The 17,691-nt window shown below is 51.1% G+C and overlaps 1 protein-coding gene across 1 annotated transcript in view; it reads right to left on the reverse strand.

Annotated features, from left to right (window-relative positions):
- The window catches only part of USPL1 (ubiquitin specific peptidase like 1), a 101,194-nt gene that overhangs the window by 54,787 nt on the left and 28,716 nt on the right, over positions 1 to 17,691 (reverse strand). Inside the window, exons 3-4 of the mRNA XM_075337358.1 lie at positions 13,893 to 14,021; positions 11,238 to 13,767 (exon numbers count right to left, since the gene is read on the reverse strand). Of these exons, the coding sequence (XP_075193473.1) occupies positions 11,238 to 13,767; positions 13,893 to 14,021 (2,659 nt within the window). The remainder of the gene's footprint in view (positions 1 to 11,237; positions 13,768 to 13,892; positions 14,022 to 17,691) is intronic.

The following is a 17,691-nucleotide window of genomic DNA, read 5'->3' on the forward strand; positions in this document are numbered from 1 at the left end:
AGGAGGCTGGCGTCCGTGGTCAGGACCAGCCAGTTCACTGGGAGAAAAGATCTCCCCTTCGATAGGGATGAGGACCGAAGCCACCAGTGGAGTGCATACCTGACTGAAGGAGTCAGGTGAAGATGTTTGTCCAGGGAGAAGGGGCTCTTGTCCCAGGCAGCTAGAAGGGCTAGCTGCAGTGGGCGGAGGTGCAGTTGAGCAAAGGGTACTGCCTCCATAGCTGCCACCATCCTGCCGAGCACATTCATGCTGCATCGAATGGAGCGGGACGGAGGACGTAAAAGGCACCGTACCGCTTGTCGAAGAGCGATCGCCTTGTCCTGAGGTAGATAGATCAAGCCCCGACGGGTGTCCAGGGACATGCCCAGGAAGGTGATGGATCGTGATGGGACCGGGGATGATTTGTCTAGATTTAGTAGCCACCCTAAGCGGGATAGGGTGTCCACGGTGATCAGTCACGGAAGGAGGGGGCCTTGATGAGGAGGTCGTCCAAGGGAGAACGACTACTCCCCTGGCGTAAAGGACGCACATGGCGGCTGCCATGACTTTGGTGAAGACCCTTGGTGCGGTGGCAAGGCCGAAGGGTAGAGCTACGAATTGAAAATGGGAGTCCTGAACTGCGAAGCGGAGGAACTTTTGGTGATCTGGGGCGATGGGTATGTGCAGGTACGCGTCCTTGATATCTATGGAGACGAGGAATTCCCCTTCGACCATGGATGCAATAATGGACCTTAGGGACTCCATTCTGAATCTCCGTACGTGCACATGTTTGTTCAGGCGTTTGAGGTCCAGGATGGGTCGAACTGACCCATCCTTTTTGGGGACCACAAAGAGGTTGGAATAATAACCCCTGAACTTCTCGTCGTCCGGGACAGGTATCACTCCTGCTGTTTGGAGCGAGTGGATTGCTGAGAAAAAAGCCTCACGTCGTTTTTGAGTCTTTGGGGGGGTTTGAGAGAAAGAACCAACTCGGGGGTCGGGTCCGAAATTCTATGTGGTAACCGGAAGACACAAGGTCTCGCACCCATTTGTTGTCTGAGGCGGCAGCCCAGATCTGTTGAAAGAGCCGCAGTCGACCTCCTACAATGAGTGTGTCTTCCAGGGCGCCGAAGGAGTCATGAGGGGGGAAAACGTCGTGGACGAGTCTCCCTAGTCCTGGACTGTTTCGGTCTAGGCTGCCATGACGAAGTGGGTTTCGGGGAGAGCTGAGAAGGTTGGTCCCTGCGTAGTCTGTGGCTAGTGGCGGGGACAGCGCGGGATGTCGACCAACCAAATGAGTTCCGAAAGGAGCGGAACGAGGACTGGACGTCTGGTGAAGGTCGTCCTGGACTTCAGCTGGGGGAGGGAGGTACTCTTTCCTCCCGTGGCGTCAGAAATGAGCTTGTCCAGACGTTCGCCAAACAATCGGTCTGGAAAAAAGGGAAGGCCTGTGAGAGACTTCTTGGAGGCAGAGTCCGCTCGCCATTGTCGGAGCCAGAGAGCTCTACGGATGGCTATGGTATTTGAGGCGACAAAAGCTGCGCAGGTAGCAGCGTCACTGGAGGCCTACATGAGGTACTCCGCCGCAGCGGCAATTTCAGCTGTTACCTCTGTGAAGGTATGAGGGAACTGGGATTCCTCAAGCAAAGTGTTAAGGGATTCTGCCCAGACCGAGATCGCCTTTGCGACCCACACAGAGGCAAAGGAGGGCGAGAGGGAGGAACCCGCAGCCTCAAAAGCAGAGCGGGCGAGGTGCTCCACCTGTCTGTCTGTCGGGTCCTTGATGGAGGAACCATCGGGTAAAGACAGGAGTGTCTTTGTGGCAAGGCGGGGGGGGAGGGGGGGGGGGGTTTGGTCAGGGTTTGGGGTCGACCGAGGGCGGATCGGTCCAGCCCTTAGGGGCAGGTGAGGCAAAAGGGTACGGGACTCCATGAGTTTTCGGTTACCGAAGCGCCTGTCAGGCTTCTCCCTTTGCTTTGTGAGGATATCTTGAAACTCTGGGTGATCAGCGAAAACCTTTTGGGGTTTCCTTGCCCTCTTAAAGGAGACCGCATGGTCAGTGGTAGTGGATGGGGGATCCTCCACATGCAGAGTTTGGTTGATTGCTGCTATAAGGGAGTCTATTGCAGTTTGATCATCTGGGGAGGGTGAAACCAAGGAATCATACTGGTACAAACAGCATTCTCCCTCCTCCGGCTCTTCAGAAGCCGTGGAGCGTGTGGGAGAGCCTGCCCTGTGTCCTCCCGAGGGAGAGCCATGGGGGCCATGAGAGAGTGCTGGAGACACCCGGCCGTGTGCTCTTTTTCTGATCCCTGCAACCGGTGAACCATGTGCCCGGATTACCTCAGGAGGACCCTCCATAGGGATATCCTCAGGCTGCGTTCCGTCCAAGGGCCCAGAAGGGTGTGGAGGACGACATTGCATAGCCAGCACCAGGTTCAGTGACAGTTTTTTCATGGAGTGGGACAGAAACTGTGCCCATTCTGGTGGGCTGGGAGCCCTAGGCTCTGGGCTGACGGTTGCGGCGGTGGTGGCGGGGGGGTCTTGGGGGGCTATAGGGGCACAGGACTCACAGATAGAAGAGGTGTGTTTACGTGGTAGCTCAGCGTGGCAGGCAGTGCAGGCTGAATAATAGACTATGTGAGCCTTAGCACTCTTAGTACCCTTAGAATTCTGCATGTTTCTAATAGGAGTATGCCAGGATGGGGAGCAATGATCTGTAAAGCTACAAGTGAAGCAGTGGGAAGCAAGGATTGTATTTGCTTCGGTGTACCTCACCAGAATCAGCCGATGGCCCTGTGTCCTCAGGAAGGAGTAAGCCCGCTCTGTGGAGATCTAAACGCGCTTTCCGGGGGGGGGGGGGGGTGGGTCTAAAAGAGCGCCAAGGAGAAGTCAGTGTGCCCCCTGCTGTCGGTAGTAAAAAACGGCGGGAAGGGAGCTTCTGTGACAGTTTTTCTCCCCCTCCCTCCAGTCAGCACACAGCTCGCCACCGGTAGATTATGTCTGCAGGATTCTCTGCAATCAGCAAGGGACTCCCCCTCCTCCAGCCAGCACGCAGCTAGAGGGAATAAACACTGAGTTCATGAGCCCTGGGAGCCCTCCCCCCGCCACCGGTAGATTATAAAGACTGTAAATTCAGTAGTCCTGGGAGCCTTTCCTGCACCGTCTTTCTCCCTTTGTCTGGGAAACTAGTCAGGGGGGGATCTCCCCTTAACACTGACTCAGTCCAGGCAGTGGAAATAGAGTCAGCTTGCTGTGTCCGGCCACACAGGTGCAATGTATCAACTCAGAGCCTGCAAAAAGGAGCTGAGTAATTGTGCCTCTGCTCTGGAAAATCGGTGTCTGTGGGACCCGTCGTCCAGTAAAAGGCAGCCCAGGATCCAGCGTCGCAGGAGGGGGTACGTGAAGGCAACACTCCGCGTTCCCGCCCGTTGATGGTATTGGGAGATCGGTCCCTAGGGGAAACAGTCGCCCTCAAAAAATAACAAAACCTTGAAAGGATGTGCCTCCTACAGACACTAAAGCTAAAACGGAGGTTGCCTGGCCCGGCCAGGGGGTGTATACTGCAGAGGAGGAGCTAATGTTTTTTGCATCTACTTAGTGTCCTCCTATGGATAGGCAGCATAACACCCATGGTCCTGTGTCCCCCAATGAGGCGTCGGAGAAATAGTGATTTTATCAAACTACACTAAGCAGCCCAGTAAGTGACATCACTGGAATCAGGGTATCTGTCTCTACATTATGCTGCTCTCAGATTAAGGTGTAAAAAAACCTGGTGACAGATTCCCTTTAAAGGGATCCAATCACCAGGATTTTCGTATATAAGCTAAAGCCAGTGCTATACTGCCACTATCATGCTGAGTCTATACATACCTGTTGTGGTCAGCTCGGATGTTTAGGTTTTGAAATCCAAAAAAAAAAAAAGTAAAGTTTATAAATTTAGTGGCTTGTTCAGTGACAGCTGCAATGGAGCAGATAATATAATCATAGTTATACCCCCCCCCCCTGTTAGAATTAGTATAAGTATTCTACAAACGATTCATTTTGTCTGTTGCAGAACCTGTGGTGAGGTCATACCCATGTGACCAGAAGGGGCGGGGCCTGAGCCGTCAAAGTTGGATACCAGGTCACATGGGTATGACTTCACACAGGTCCTGCAAGATACAAAGTGAATCTCATTTGTATAATCCTTATGCTAATTCTAACAGGAGGGGGATATCTATGAATATATGATCTGCTCCAGTGCAACTGTCACTCAACAAGCAGCTAAATTTATAAACTTTACTTTTTTGGGATTTCAAAACATAAACATCCGCGCTGACCACTACAGGTATGTGGAGAATCAGCCTGATAGTGCCAGTATAGGACGGGCTTTAGGTTATATACAAAAATCCTGGTGATTGGTTTTTTTTTAGGGCACACTTAAAGGGAACCAAACAATTCTTTAGATTAGCCCATCACCTCACATCACTAATCTAACTACATCCTAAATTTTAATTGTAAGTTGCGAGCAGGACCCGCACTCTTCTTGATATGGGTTGAGCAATACTGTAATGTCAGACATTGTCCATTTCCCCTCTGAATTGTACAGCGCTGCGGAATATGTTGGCGCTATAGAAATAAAATGTGTATATATCTATACACATATACATTTTTATATACGGTGTTTCCCCGAAAATAAGACCTAACCCAAAAATAAGCCCTAGCATGATTTTACAAGAATTTTGGAGAATGCTTGAAATATAAGCCCTACTCTAAAAAAAAGAGAATTTTGTTTACTTACCGTAAATTCTTTTTCTTATAGTTCCGACATGGGAGACCCAGCCCATTGGTGTTTAGCTTCTGCCTCCGGAGGACACACAAAGTACTACACTAAAAAGTGTAGCTCCTCCCTCCGAGCATATACACCCCCTGGATGACAGAATCCAACCAGTTTAGTGCAAAAGCTGAAGGAGGACATCCACCCATAAGTAGAGATAGAGTAAAACCCGGAATAACCGGAACCTCTGTCTACAACAACAGCCGGTGAAAACACACGGAACAAGAACTGCCAACAGGCAACAGGGAGGGTGCTGGTCTCCCATGTCGGAACTATAAGAAAAAGAATTTACGGTAAGTAAACAAAATTCTCTTTTTCTTCATCGTTCCTTATGGGAGACCCAGACCATGGGACGTTTCAAAGCAGTCCATGGGTGGGAATAAACAGAAAACTGAGAAGTAGGCAAAACCTAACTTCACAAATGGGCGACAGCCGCCTGAAGGATGCGTCTGCCCAAGCTCGCATCTGCAGAAGAATGAGCATGCACTTGGTAGTGCTTCGAAAAGGTATGCAGACTGGACCAAGTGGCAGCCTGACAGACCTGCTGAACCGTAGCCTGGTGCCTAAAAGCCCAAGAGGCACCAACAGCTCTGGTCGAGTGCGCTTTAATCCCCGGCGGGGGAGGCACCTGAGCACATTGGTAGGCATCGGATATGGCCGACCTAATCCAACGAGCTAGGGTCGGTTTGGAAGCCGAGAGACCCTTGCGCTGACCTGCAGTCAGCACAAAAAGAGAGGTGCACCGCCTAAGAGCAGCGGTGCGTGACACATAGATCCGGAGCGCCCGCACCAAATCTAAAGTATGCAATGCTTTCTCAAAGCGATGCACAGGGGCCGGACAAAGGGAGGGCAATGAAATGTCCTGGTTAAGGTGGAAAGGAGATACCACCTTAGGGAGAAAATCCGGCGTCGGACGGAGAACCACCTTGTCTTGGTGAAAAACCAAAAAGGGTGACTCAGAAGAGAGCGCAGCCAAATCAGAGACTCTCCTGAGAGAAGTTATGGCCACCAGAAAAACCACTTTCTGGGAAAGTCGAAACAAGGGAACCTCCCTAAGAGGCTCAAAGGGGGGTTTCTGTAAGGCCGTGAGGACCAGATTAAGGTCCCAGGGATCCAAGGGCCTCCGATAAGGAGGAATGATGTGAGATGCGCCCTGCATGAAGGTGCGCACCTGAGCCAGCCGGGCGATACGCCGCTGGAACAACACTGAAAGAGCCGAGACCTGTCCCTTGAGGGAATTGAGGGATAGTCCTAGCTGCAGACCGGACTGTAGAAAAGACAGGATGGTCGGCAAGGAAAAAGGCCAAGGAGCATGGCCGGACGAACGACACCAGGACAGGAAAATTCTCCAAGTCCTGTGGTAAATCCTGGCCGAGGAAGACTTCCGAGCCTGAGTCATAGTGGAGATGACCTCGGAAGGAATGCCTGAAGCCGTCAGGATCCAGGACTCAAGAGCCGCGCCGTCAACCTGAGGGCCGCAGAATTCTGGCGGAAAAACGGACCTTGTGAGAGAAGGTCTGGGCGGTCCGGGAGACGCCACGGCACTTCCACAGACAGACGGAGCAGGTCTGGGTACCAAGCTCGTCTGGGCCAGTCTGGAGCAATGATTATGACCCGACGGCCCTCCATTCTGATCTTGCGCAGGACTCTGGGTAAGAGAGCTAGGGGAGGAAACACATAGGCTAGACAGAACTGGGACCAATCCTGAACCAGCGCGTCCGCTGCCAAGGCCTGAGGATCGTGGGAGCGAGCCACGTAAACCGGGACCTTGTTGTTGTGCCGGGATGCCATGAGATCCACTTCCGGAGTGCCCCACTTGCGGCAGATTGACCGAAACACCGCCGGATGCAGGGCCCACTCGCCGCTGTCCACGGTTTGACGGCTGAGATAATCTGCCTCCCAGTTTTCTACGCCTGGGATGTGGACTGCGGATATGGTGGACTTGGAGTCCTCCGTCCACTGAAGGATGCGTTGTACCTCCAACATTGCCAGGCGGCTGCGAGTCCCGCCCTGGTGATTGATGTAGGCAACCGCTGTCGCGTTGTCTGACTGGACTCGAATGTTCTTGCCCGCCAACAGGTGGTGAAAGGCTTCGAGAGCTAGGAGCACAGCTCTGATTTCCAGAACATTGATCGAGAGGGCTGATTCGGACGGAGTCCAAGTGCCCTGTGCTCGGTGGTGGAGAAACACTGCTCCCCAGCCGGACAGACTGGCGTCCGTGGTGAGAATTACACAAGACGGGATCAGAAAAGAGCGTCCCTGGGATAGAGAGAGGGGCCGAAGCCACCACTGAAGAGAGCTCTTGGTCTGTGGCGACAGAGTCACTAGCCTGTGCAAGGAAGAGGTCCGCTTGTCCCAACAGCGGAGAATGTCCAGCTGCAGAGGACGCAGATGGAACTGGGCAAAGGGAACCGCTTCCATTGACGCCACCATCTGACCCAGCACCTGCATGAGGTGCCTGATGGAATGACGGTGGGCCCGCAACAGAGAGCGCACCGCCCAATGAAGGGACTGCTGTTTGACTAAGGGCAGCTTGACAAGTGCCGGCAGAGTCTCGAATTGCATCCCTAGGTACGTGATTTTCTGGGTCGGGGTCAGAGTGGACTTGGGCAGATTGACAAGCCACCCGAATTGGACAAGCGTGGCAAGAGTGAGCGAGACACTCCGCTGACAGTCTGCACTGGATGAAGCCTTGACTAGAAGGTCGTCCAGGTAAGGAATCACTGCCAACCCCTGGAGGTGCAGAACCGCAACCACTGCTGCCATGACCTTGGTGAATACTCGAGGTGCCGTGGCTAGCCCGAAGGGGAGAGCCACGAATTGGAAGTGTTCCTCCCCGATTGCAAAACGGAGCCAACGCTGGTGTGAAACTGCAATTGGCACATGCAAATAGGCATCTTTGATGTCGATGGATGCAAGAAAATCTCCCTGGGTCATTGAGGCAATGACTGATCGCAGAGATTCCATGCGAAAGTGCCGCACCTGAACATGCTTGTTGAGAAGCTTGAGATCCAGGATGGGCCGGAAGGAACAGTCCTTTTTGGGGACTAGGAAGAGGTTTGAGTAGAAACCTCTGAACCGTTCCCGAGCGGGAACCGGTACAATCACTCCGTTGGCCTGCAAGGATGCCACGGCCTGTGAGAAGGCGGCGGCCTTGGAGCAGGGGGGAGTGGACAGAAAAAATCTGTTTGGCGGGCTGGAAGAAAATTCTATCCTGTAGCCGTGGGAGAGTTAAGGCAACCATTTCGGGCATAGAGTCCCTAGTGAGGGAGTGCATCTCCGCCAGAGAAGCAGAGATGGCCTGAAGAGCCCACACTGCTGCAAAGGACGGGGAGAAAGAGGCCCCTGCCGCTTCATATACAGATTTGGCCAGAAGGTCAACCTGGCGGTCAGTTGAGTCCTTAAGAGAGGTGCCATCCGCCACAGACACAACTGTCCGGGCTGAGATTCTAGACACCGGAGGATCTACCTTTGGTGACTGAGCCCACTCCTTGACCACCTCAGGTGGAAAAGGAAAACGGTCATCAGAGGTACGCTTAGGAAAGCGTTTGTCAGGACAGGCCCTGGGTTTGGTCACAGTGGCCTGAAAACTGGAGTGGTTAAAAAACGTACTCCTTGCTCTCTTAGGTGCGGTAAACTGGTGTTTTTCTACCAAAGAAGCTTGTTCATCTGACACTGGTGGATTAAGGTCCAGTACGGAGTTAATGGACGCAATCAAGTCACTAACATCTGCATCACCTTCAGATAGATCAATGGGGTACATAGACGTAGCGTCTGAGCCCACAGTAAAGGCATTCTCCTCGCCTTGCGATTCAGCACGTGAATCAGAGCCGTGGGACGAGGAAGGAGAAGAGTCCCTGCGTCTCCGTTTAGGAGGACGGGGTCTGGGATCAGATGAAACATACTCTGTGAGCTCTGCAGAGCGAGTCGGAGCAGCAGAGGCACCCTGAGAAGGGGGCCGATGCATGGTTAGCAGAGTCCGTGACAGCTGTCCCATGGAGTCGGCAAAGGACTGGGAGATAGCTTTAGAAAATGATGCTACCCAAGCCGGGGGTTCAGCCACCGGGGCTGGAGCAGCCGGAGGGACCACTGGGGAGACTCCAGGCTGAGGCACCACCACGTTAGAGCAGGCATCACAGTGTGGATATGTGCTCGGTTCGGGCAGTATGAGCTTACATGCAGTGCATATAGCGTAAAGCTTTGCAGCCTTGCTCCTAGTGACAGACATGCTGCTGAGGTGGAGGCTCTGTAGTAAAGAATTCACTCAGAAAGACCCCCAGAGAGTGTATAAAAGTCCACAACCAGAGGTTGTGGCTTACCAGGCCGTTTTTGTGTGCCCTCCGGATTCCCAGCTTGGACCCCCAGACAGCTTGCAGAGCTGCAGCAGCCAGCGCCGATCAGTGTGAAAACGCTGAGAAAATGGCGCTGGAGTGAGGAGGGGGGCGGGGGTTAATCCAAGAGCGGGAACCGGAGGGCTAAGGAGAACTACAGGGGAGGGAAACATCTCCCCAGAGAGGAGTGTCCTCCCCTCTGCTGAACGGCCGGTGGGCGGCGCCGCACTGTCCCCCTGCATGACTGACATGCAGGGGAAGAGAAACGAAAGTAGGCCGCGGCCGAAGCCGGGGCCTAAATTTATCCATGCGGCCGACGAGCAGGCACCCTCGGCGCGGTTCTCAGGAAAAAAACAGAGAACCGGCCGGAAATCACAGCAAAGGAACCCCTGGTGCCGCCATGCTCAAATAACACACTCTCCCCACACAAGGAACCCCTGAATAACGTCTCATATACTTAGCTTTTTGAGACGCAGGGCCATGTCCCTGAGGGATGAGCGCTCCGTCCAGCAGGAGATCAAGGAGATCAACCTTAACAGCACCGCCGACACAGTGGGGTGAGAAGGGACATGCCGGGAGTCCAGGATGGACCCGCTTTTCTTCCAATTCTTTAATTAAAAATCAAAAATCAAAAGAGGATGCATGTGTGTGTGTGACCTCCTGAACACAAAGCATTGAACTGGTTGGATTCTGTCATCCAGGGGGTGTATATGCTCGGAGGGAGGAGCTACACTTTTTAGTGTAGTACTTTGTGTGTCCTCCGGAGGCAGAAGCTATACACCCATGGTCTGGGTCTCCCATAAGGAACGATGAAGAAATAAGCCCTAGCTACATTCAGGGCTGGTGTAAGGGGGAGTAAAATTTCACAATTTCCGGAGGGCCCCACTGTCTTAGGGACCCGAGCAGTTGTATTCCGAGGTTCAAATTGTTCAAGGACCTTTGACTTCACAGTCATGTGATCAAAGGTCTCTTAATCACAGGAGTCTAAAAGAACTGAACAGGAGATAGGTTGGTATGCAGGACTGACATTACAGGGATGGGAAAGCAAACAGGGAAAATTCACAGGGCCCCCAATCCCCTAAGGGCCCTAGCCTTTATATCCGGATAACACTGCAAGAGGACCTGTGTGACATCACGTGACCAAAGGTCATTGCAGGAATCTAAAGCTGAAGAAGAGACAGGTTGGTGTGTGCAGTGTGCGTGGGGATGGATGAATAAGAGATAGATAATACATAGATATTAGATAGATAGATAGATAGATGGATGGGTAATAGATACCGTATTTTTCAGATTATAAGACGCACTTTTCCTCCCAAAACTTTGGGAGGAAAATGAGGGGTGAGTCTTAAAATCCAAATGTAGCTTACCGGGGGGGTTGTGCAGAGGGGTCAAAGGAGGCAGGGATAATACTATGGGGTGTGCTGCCGGCGCTGCTAGTCTGTGCGACGCCGTTCTGTGCATCGGGCGGCGCCGCTCTGCTCTATGCACGGCTGCTCCGTTCTGCTTGTCGCTCGACTGCTCGGCGCTCGACTGCTCTGTGCGGCCAATCTGAAGATATTGGCTGTCAGTGTTTCAAATAGTGGCGCCTAGGGTCAGCACATGCGCACATGGAGCTCTCAGCTCAAGCTCTCATCTGCGCACGCACCGACTCCGACTGCTATTATATGAAGCACTCACCGCCGACATCTTTAGAATGGCTGGTGACTCACCGGCCCCCGCACAGAGGAGAGCGGCGTCACAGGCCCCCGCACAGAGCAGACCGGAGTCACCGGCCCCACACAGAGCAGCACCCACAGTGAGTATCTGGGCCCCCTCTATACTACTCGCAGTATTGCAGTACTCCAGTAGCGCCTCTGCCTCCTGTGACACCTGCTCTGCTGCTGCCCCCTCTCCCTGGTAAGACACCACTAGATTATAAAATGGACCCCAATTTTTTTTTTCTTTTTTTACCCCTCTAAATTTGGGGTGTGTCTTATAACCCGGTGCGTCTTATAAAACAAAAAATACGGTATATAGATAGAACAACATACATGCTCACTCAATCTGAGGGCACATGTTACTGGTGTAATGAGGTTAGATATGCATGTCTAGCTTTACAATTCACCCACCTGCTTTCCGCTTCTTAAGTGCAAGGCTCTTTAGAAAAATTCCTGTGGCTTCATTGAATCTTGCGAAGAGTTCAGGAATCAGCGACTCCTTGCCATCATGATAACCTCCGGATACAAAATTGTTGAGAGTCTCTGAATGGACCAAGGCTGATAATATGCAATCTAACCAGCATAAGTTATGCTTGTTCTTCCATTGTAGACGCTTTTCCTCAGGCTTTGTTTTTTTAGCCGTCGGCACTGCGACTCCTTGTGCTGGACCCTCACTTTCTACTTCCATGTCGTCATCGCTGTCATCAGCCATTACTCCATCACTGTTTAATGAAGTGTCCAAAGCATCTGTCAATTTGCCGTCATCTTGAATAATATCATTAGCCATTGTGTGCTCATGCATTTTGTCTTTTCCGTCCTCCCATGTATCTGACTGGGTGGCATAGCACATCGGACTGTGGGCAGCAGATATAGGCTCCTCCAGTCGGTGCTCAGGTTGAATGTCCAGTAACAAATCAGGTAAAATTGTGTTTTCAAACACCTTTTCCTTCTTCTTGGATGTCATTGATTCACGATCGGTTAGCGAGGCGGCATCTTCAACAGCAGCATCTACACTACAATCGGACTGTGCTGACACCTCCTCATGATCTGAAACCATGTTTATATTGCAAACTTCAGATGAAAAACTTGTGTCAAGCACCTGCGAATTTCCACAATGACACTTCAAGCAGTCCCGTAACAAGACCTGCACTTCTGACAATGGATGTTTGGCATAGGAATGGTCGTCTTCCACAGGGGATGGAGAAAGAGGACTGTCACCGGTGTCCTCATGCAAACTCTGAGATGGTACACTCATTCCACAATGACACTTCACACAATCCTGTAACAAGACTTGAGGATTGAGCAATGACATTTTGTTTGGAGAGTTAACATCTGTGATTGCAGTATAGGCCTCTCTCATAGACGTCGAAGGGTCATGAGATTCACGCACTCGCTCTAAGGAACTATCATCCGGAAGACAAACAGGTTCATGATGCTTTAAAGATTCAGTCGGAGACGCCATGCTACTTTTCTGACACAGTTGAGTTTCATCAAGAGTCTTGGCCGGTGAGGATATCGCAGCAGCATTGGCACAGGCCTGGTCTATTACACAAAGGGCAGCAGTTGTTTGGCTGTCACAAGTGTCCTTCAAAGACTTCTCTTCCTCTTTGCTCTCAGGCAAAGCATTTTGTAACAAATTAGGGGGACTGTTTTCTGCAGAATAAGTGCTTTGGCACTTTTGCACCAACTCTTGTAGCAATGATAAATTAGGAATTCGTACTGATGGATCGTCTGTACTTAGCATAGACCCATCCGGCTCTAGAGAGGTTGTATCTGACTTATCTTTGGACAATCTCTCTGACTGATGCTTCTCTAACTCACACGATGTGAAGGTAGACTGACTTTTCTCACCATCCTGCAATAATGGAGAAGACACTGGCTTCCACAAATGTTGACTTTCTTCTGAACACTCTTGTACCCTGTCTGATTGCTCTTCTGTCTTTTCACCACACTCCTGCATCAACTCAAGAGATTCGGACACATCTGCAGTTCCAAAACTACAATCTTGGACAGCGTCGTCTGGACACGATGGAAGAGATATGTCCAGCAATGAGCTTAAGTTCATTTGTTGGTCAGTCTCTTCATGTAGCAAGGCAGAGATGATGGAATTTCCACTTCTATCTCCAGGAGTGTCCATCGTTAGGAGAGAGACCACATCTACTTTATTAGTCGAATCATCCATTTTCTCAATATATTCTTTAGCTTGTTCAGTACACATTGGTGGTAACTCAGACTCTAGATCTGACAAGATATTACATGGAGGGAAGGGCACCTCCTTAGAGGAATTTTCCATTAATTGGCATTCCGGCTGCCTGTTTGGTGGTGTAGGTGGAGGAACACAGCAGGCTATACCGTCTGACCTGAATGCAGGACCATTCAGCTTATGATCTTGATTTAAAGTCTCAGTCATTACCTTTTCCTCTTTGCTCGCTACTTGACCAGTCTCTGGTGGGAGGAGGAGAGGAGAACTATTATTTAAAGTATCATTAACTTCTAGATCTTCTTTCTTCAAAACCTCTTGACTTCCATTTTGCATTTCAGGTTGATCAGGTGCATGCCTACTAAAAGATCTTGTGGATAAAATTGGAATGTCAGACATATCCCACAGACCTGAACTACTTAAAGGGTTAGTTGTCCCCGAGCCATTTTGCACCTGAGGTACTGTGCCGTCCTTCTGACCATGCTGTAAACCTGTTGGGGAACTTGTTTCCCTTTCCAAAGTTGGAAAATCAGGAGCAGACTTACAGAGATCATCCTGAATATTGAGAGTGTCACCAAAGGTGGGCAAATCAATTTTTGGTCTTTTCTCGGCTACAAGAGGTGTTGGTAACAAGTCTGAGTTATTGCACTTTTTACGTTTTTGGGGGCTGCTTTTCTTCTTAAGGTCAGCAGTGTTTGCTATTATGTTATCCAAGGGAGTGTATCCCAATGGATAAATACACTATAGGAATAAAAAAAGAAGAAGAAGAAAAAAAAAGTTAAACATCTGTCAATGCAAATCTGGCAATTCCAAGAATCTCCAAAATTCTGAACAGCTCAAAACTGTAATAGATAAAGGGGACATACCTGTGGGCTAGTACAGAGGAATATTGACTGAGTGATATTGATGCGGTATGTCTTGAGGGCTTGTGTTTGGCCCTTGGTCTTGCACACCGGGCACCATTCAACATGGGGAGCATTGATGTTAAGAGAGTTCTGGAGTTAAAAATAAATGTATAAATCAACTGTCACAGATAACACAACACACTTTTATACTGATGATTGACATACTAGAAAGACCTTATGTATGGAGCATAAAACATCTGTAATATCTGATAAATTTGTCAAGTAAGTGATCAGAAACACTCTGCATTGCCAGCATTAGAAGCTATGGGGAAGATTTATCACCACTGCAGCGAAGAAAAAACAGGAGTTATCCCACCGACCAGACCACTAGCTGGAGGCTTATCAGTGGAATGGGTTTTTTATCGCTCCAATCTTCCCCTAAACCAGTCTTGAAACATCAAAAAACATGTAAAAGATCCCTGGGAATAATGGCCAAGCAAAACCGTATTAATAGGTGGCACTAAAAGGTGCACTTGTAGGTGTAAGGCTTTATTGATTGATTGCTCTCAGTGAGAAACAAAGAAGGGAATTTTGTTACTTACCGTAAATTCCTTTTCTTCTAGCTCCTATTGGGAGACCCAGACGATTGGGTGTATAGCACTGCCCTCCGGAGGCCACACAAAGCAATTACACTAAAAAGTGTAAGGCCCCTCCCCTTCTGGCTATACACCCCCAGTGGGATCACTGGCTCACCAGTTTTAGTGCAAAAGCAAGAAGGAGGAAAGCCAATAACTGGTTTAAACAAATTCACTCCGAAGATACGTCGGAGAACTGAAAACCATTCAACATGAACAACATGTGTACCCGAAAAACAACCAAAAATCCCGAAGGACAACAGGGCGGGTGCTGGGTCTCCCAATAGGAGCTAGGAGAAAAGGAATTTACGGTAAGTAACAAAATTCCCTTCTTCGGCGCTCCATTGGGAGACCCAGACGATTGGGACGTCCAAAAGCTGTCCCTGGGTGGGTAAAGAAATACCTCATGTTAGAGCTGCAAAGACAGCCCTCCCCTACGGGGAGGCAACTGCCGCCTGCAGGACTCTTCTACCTAGGCTGGCGTCCGCCGAAGCATAGGTATGCACCTGATAATGTTTGGTGAAAGTGTGCAGACTCGACCAGGTGGCTGCCTGGCACACCTGTTGAGCCGTAGCCTGGTGTCGTAATGCCCAGGACGCACCCACGGCTCTGGTAGAGTGGGCCTTCAGCCCTGATGGAACCGGAAGCCCAGCAGAACGGTAGGCTTCAAGAATTGGTTCTTTGATCCATCGAGCCAGGGTGGCTTTGGAAGCCTGCGACCCTTTGCGCTTACCAGCGACAAGGACAAAGAGTGCATCCGAGCGGCGCAGGGGCGCCGTGCGGGAAATGTAGATTCTGAGTGCTCTCACCAGATCCAACAAATGTAAATCCTTTTCATACCGATGAACTGCATGCGGATAAAAGGAAGGCAAGGAGATATCCTGATTAAGATGAAAAGAGGATACCACCTTAGGGAGAAACTCCTGAATGGGGCGCAGCACTACCTTGTCCTGGTGGAACACCAGGAAAGGAGCCTTGGATGACAGCGCTGCTAGTTCGGACACTCACCGAAGAGACGTGACCGCTACCAGAAAGGCCACTTTCTGTGAGAGTCGAGAAAGTGACACATCCCTCAGAGGCTCGAAGGGCGGCTTCTGGAGAGCAACAAGGACCTTGTTTAGATCCCACGGATCTAACGGCCGCCTGTACGGAGGTACGATATGACAAACCCCCTGCAGGAACGTGCGCACCTGAGAAAGTCGTGCTAGACGCTTCTGAAAAAACACGGATAGTGCCGAGACTTGCCCTTTAAGGGAGCCGAGCGACAAGCCCTTTTCCAACCCAGATTGCAGGAAGGAAAGAAAAACAGGTAACGCGAATGGCCAGGGAGATACTCCTTGTGCAGAGCACCAGGATAAGAAAATCTTCCACGTTCTGTGGTAGATCTTAGCAGAAGTGGACTTCCTAGCCTGTCTCATGGTGGCCACGACCCCTTGGGATAATCCTGAAGACGCTAGGATCCAGGACTCAATGGCCACACAGTCAGGTTCAGGGCCGCAGAATTCCGATGGAAAAACGGCCCTTGGGACAGTAAGTCTGGACGGTCTGGTAGTGCCCACGGTTGGCCGACCGTGAGATGCCACAGATCCGGGTACCACGACCTCCTCGGCCAGTCTGGGGCGACGAGTATGACGCGGCCGCAATCGGATCTGATCTTGCGTAACACTCTGGGCAAGAGTGCCAGAGGTGGAAACACATAAGGGAGCCGGAACTGCGACCAATCTTGCACTAAGGCGTCTGCCGCCAGAGCTCTTTGATCGCGAGACCGCGCTATGAAGGTCGGGACCTTGTTGTTGTGCCGAGACGCCATTAGGTCGACGTCCGGCACACCCCAGCGGCGGCAGATTTCCTGAAACACGTCCGGGTGAAGGGACCATTCCCCTGCGTCCATGCCCTGGCGACTGAGGAAGTCTGCTTCCCAGTTTTCTACGCCCGGGATGTGAACTGCTGATATGGTGGATGCTCTTTCCTCTACCCACATCAGAATCCGCCTGACTTCCTGGAAGGCTTGCCGACTGCGTGTCCCTCCTTGGTGGTTGATGTATGCCACCGCTGTGGAGTTGTCCGACTGAATTCGGATCTGTTTTCCTTCCAGCCACTGCTGGAAGGCTAATAGGGCAAGATACACTGCCCTGATCTCCAGAACATTGATCTGAAGGGTGGATTCCTGCTGAGTCCACGTCCCTTGAGCCCTGTGGTGGAGAAAAACTGCTCCCCACCCTGACAGACTCGCGTCTGTCGTGACCACTGCCCAGGATGGGGGCAGGAATGATCTTCCCTGCGATAATGAGGTGGGAAGAAGCCACCATAGCAGAGAATCCTTGGCCGTCTGAGAAAGGGAGACTTTCCTGTCTAGGGAAGTTGTCTTCCCGTCCCATTGGCGGAGAATGTCCCATTGAAGTGGACGCAGATGAAACTGCGCGAACGGGACTGCCTCCATTGCTGCCACCATCTTCCCTAGGAAGTGCATGAGGCGCCTTAAGGGGTGCGACTGACCCTGAAGGAGAGACTGCACCCCTGTCTGTAGTGACCGCTGCTTGTCCAGCGGAAGCTTCACTATCGCTGAGAGAGTATGAAACTCCATGCCAAGATACGTTAGTGATTGAGTCGGTGCCAGGTTTGACTTTGAAAAGTTGATGATCCACCCGAAAGTCTGGAGAGTCTCCAGCGCAACATTCAGGCTGTGTTGGCATGCCTCTTGAGAGGGTGCTTTGACAAGTAGATCGTCCAAGTAAGGGATCACCGAGTGTCCCTGAGAATGCAAGACTGCTACCACTGCCGCCATGACCTTGGTGAAAACCCGTGGGGCTGTCGCCAGACCAAATGGCAGAGCTACGAACTGGAGATGGTCGTCTCCTATCACGAAACGTAGGAAACGTTGGTGCTCTGTAGCAATCGGCACGTGGAGATAAGCATCTTTGATGTCTATTGATGCAAGGAAATCTCCTTGAGACATTGAGGCAATGACAGAGCGGAGGGATTCCATCCGGAGCCGCCTGGCGTTCACATGCTTGTTGAGCAGCTTTAGGTCCTGAACAGGACGGAACGAGCCGTCCTTTTTTGGAACCACGAAGAGATTGGAGTAAAAACCTTGCCCTTGTTCCTGCAGAGGAACAGGGATCACCACTCCTTCTGCTCTTAGTGAGCACACCGCCTGCAGAAGGGCATTTGCTCGGTCGGGATGT

The sequence above is a fragment of the Anomaloglossus baeobatrachus genome, chromosome 2 (genome assembly GCF_048569485.1).
Source record: "Anomaloglossus baeobatrachus isolate aAnoBae1 chromosome 2, aAnoBae1.hap1, whole genome shotgun sequence".
NCBI classification, from domain to species: domain Eukaryota; kingdom Metazoa; phylum Chordata; class Amphibia; order Anura; family Aromobatidae; genus Anomaloglossus; species Anomaloglossus baeobatrachus.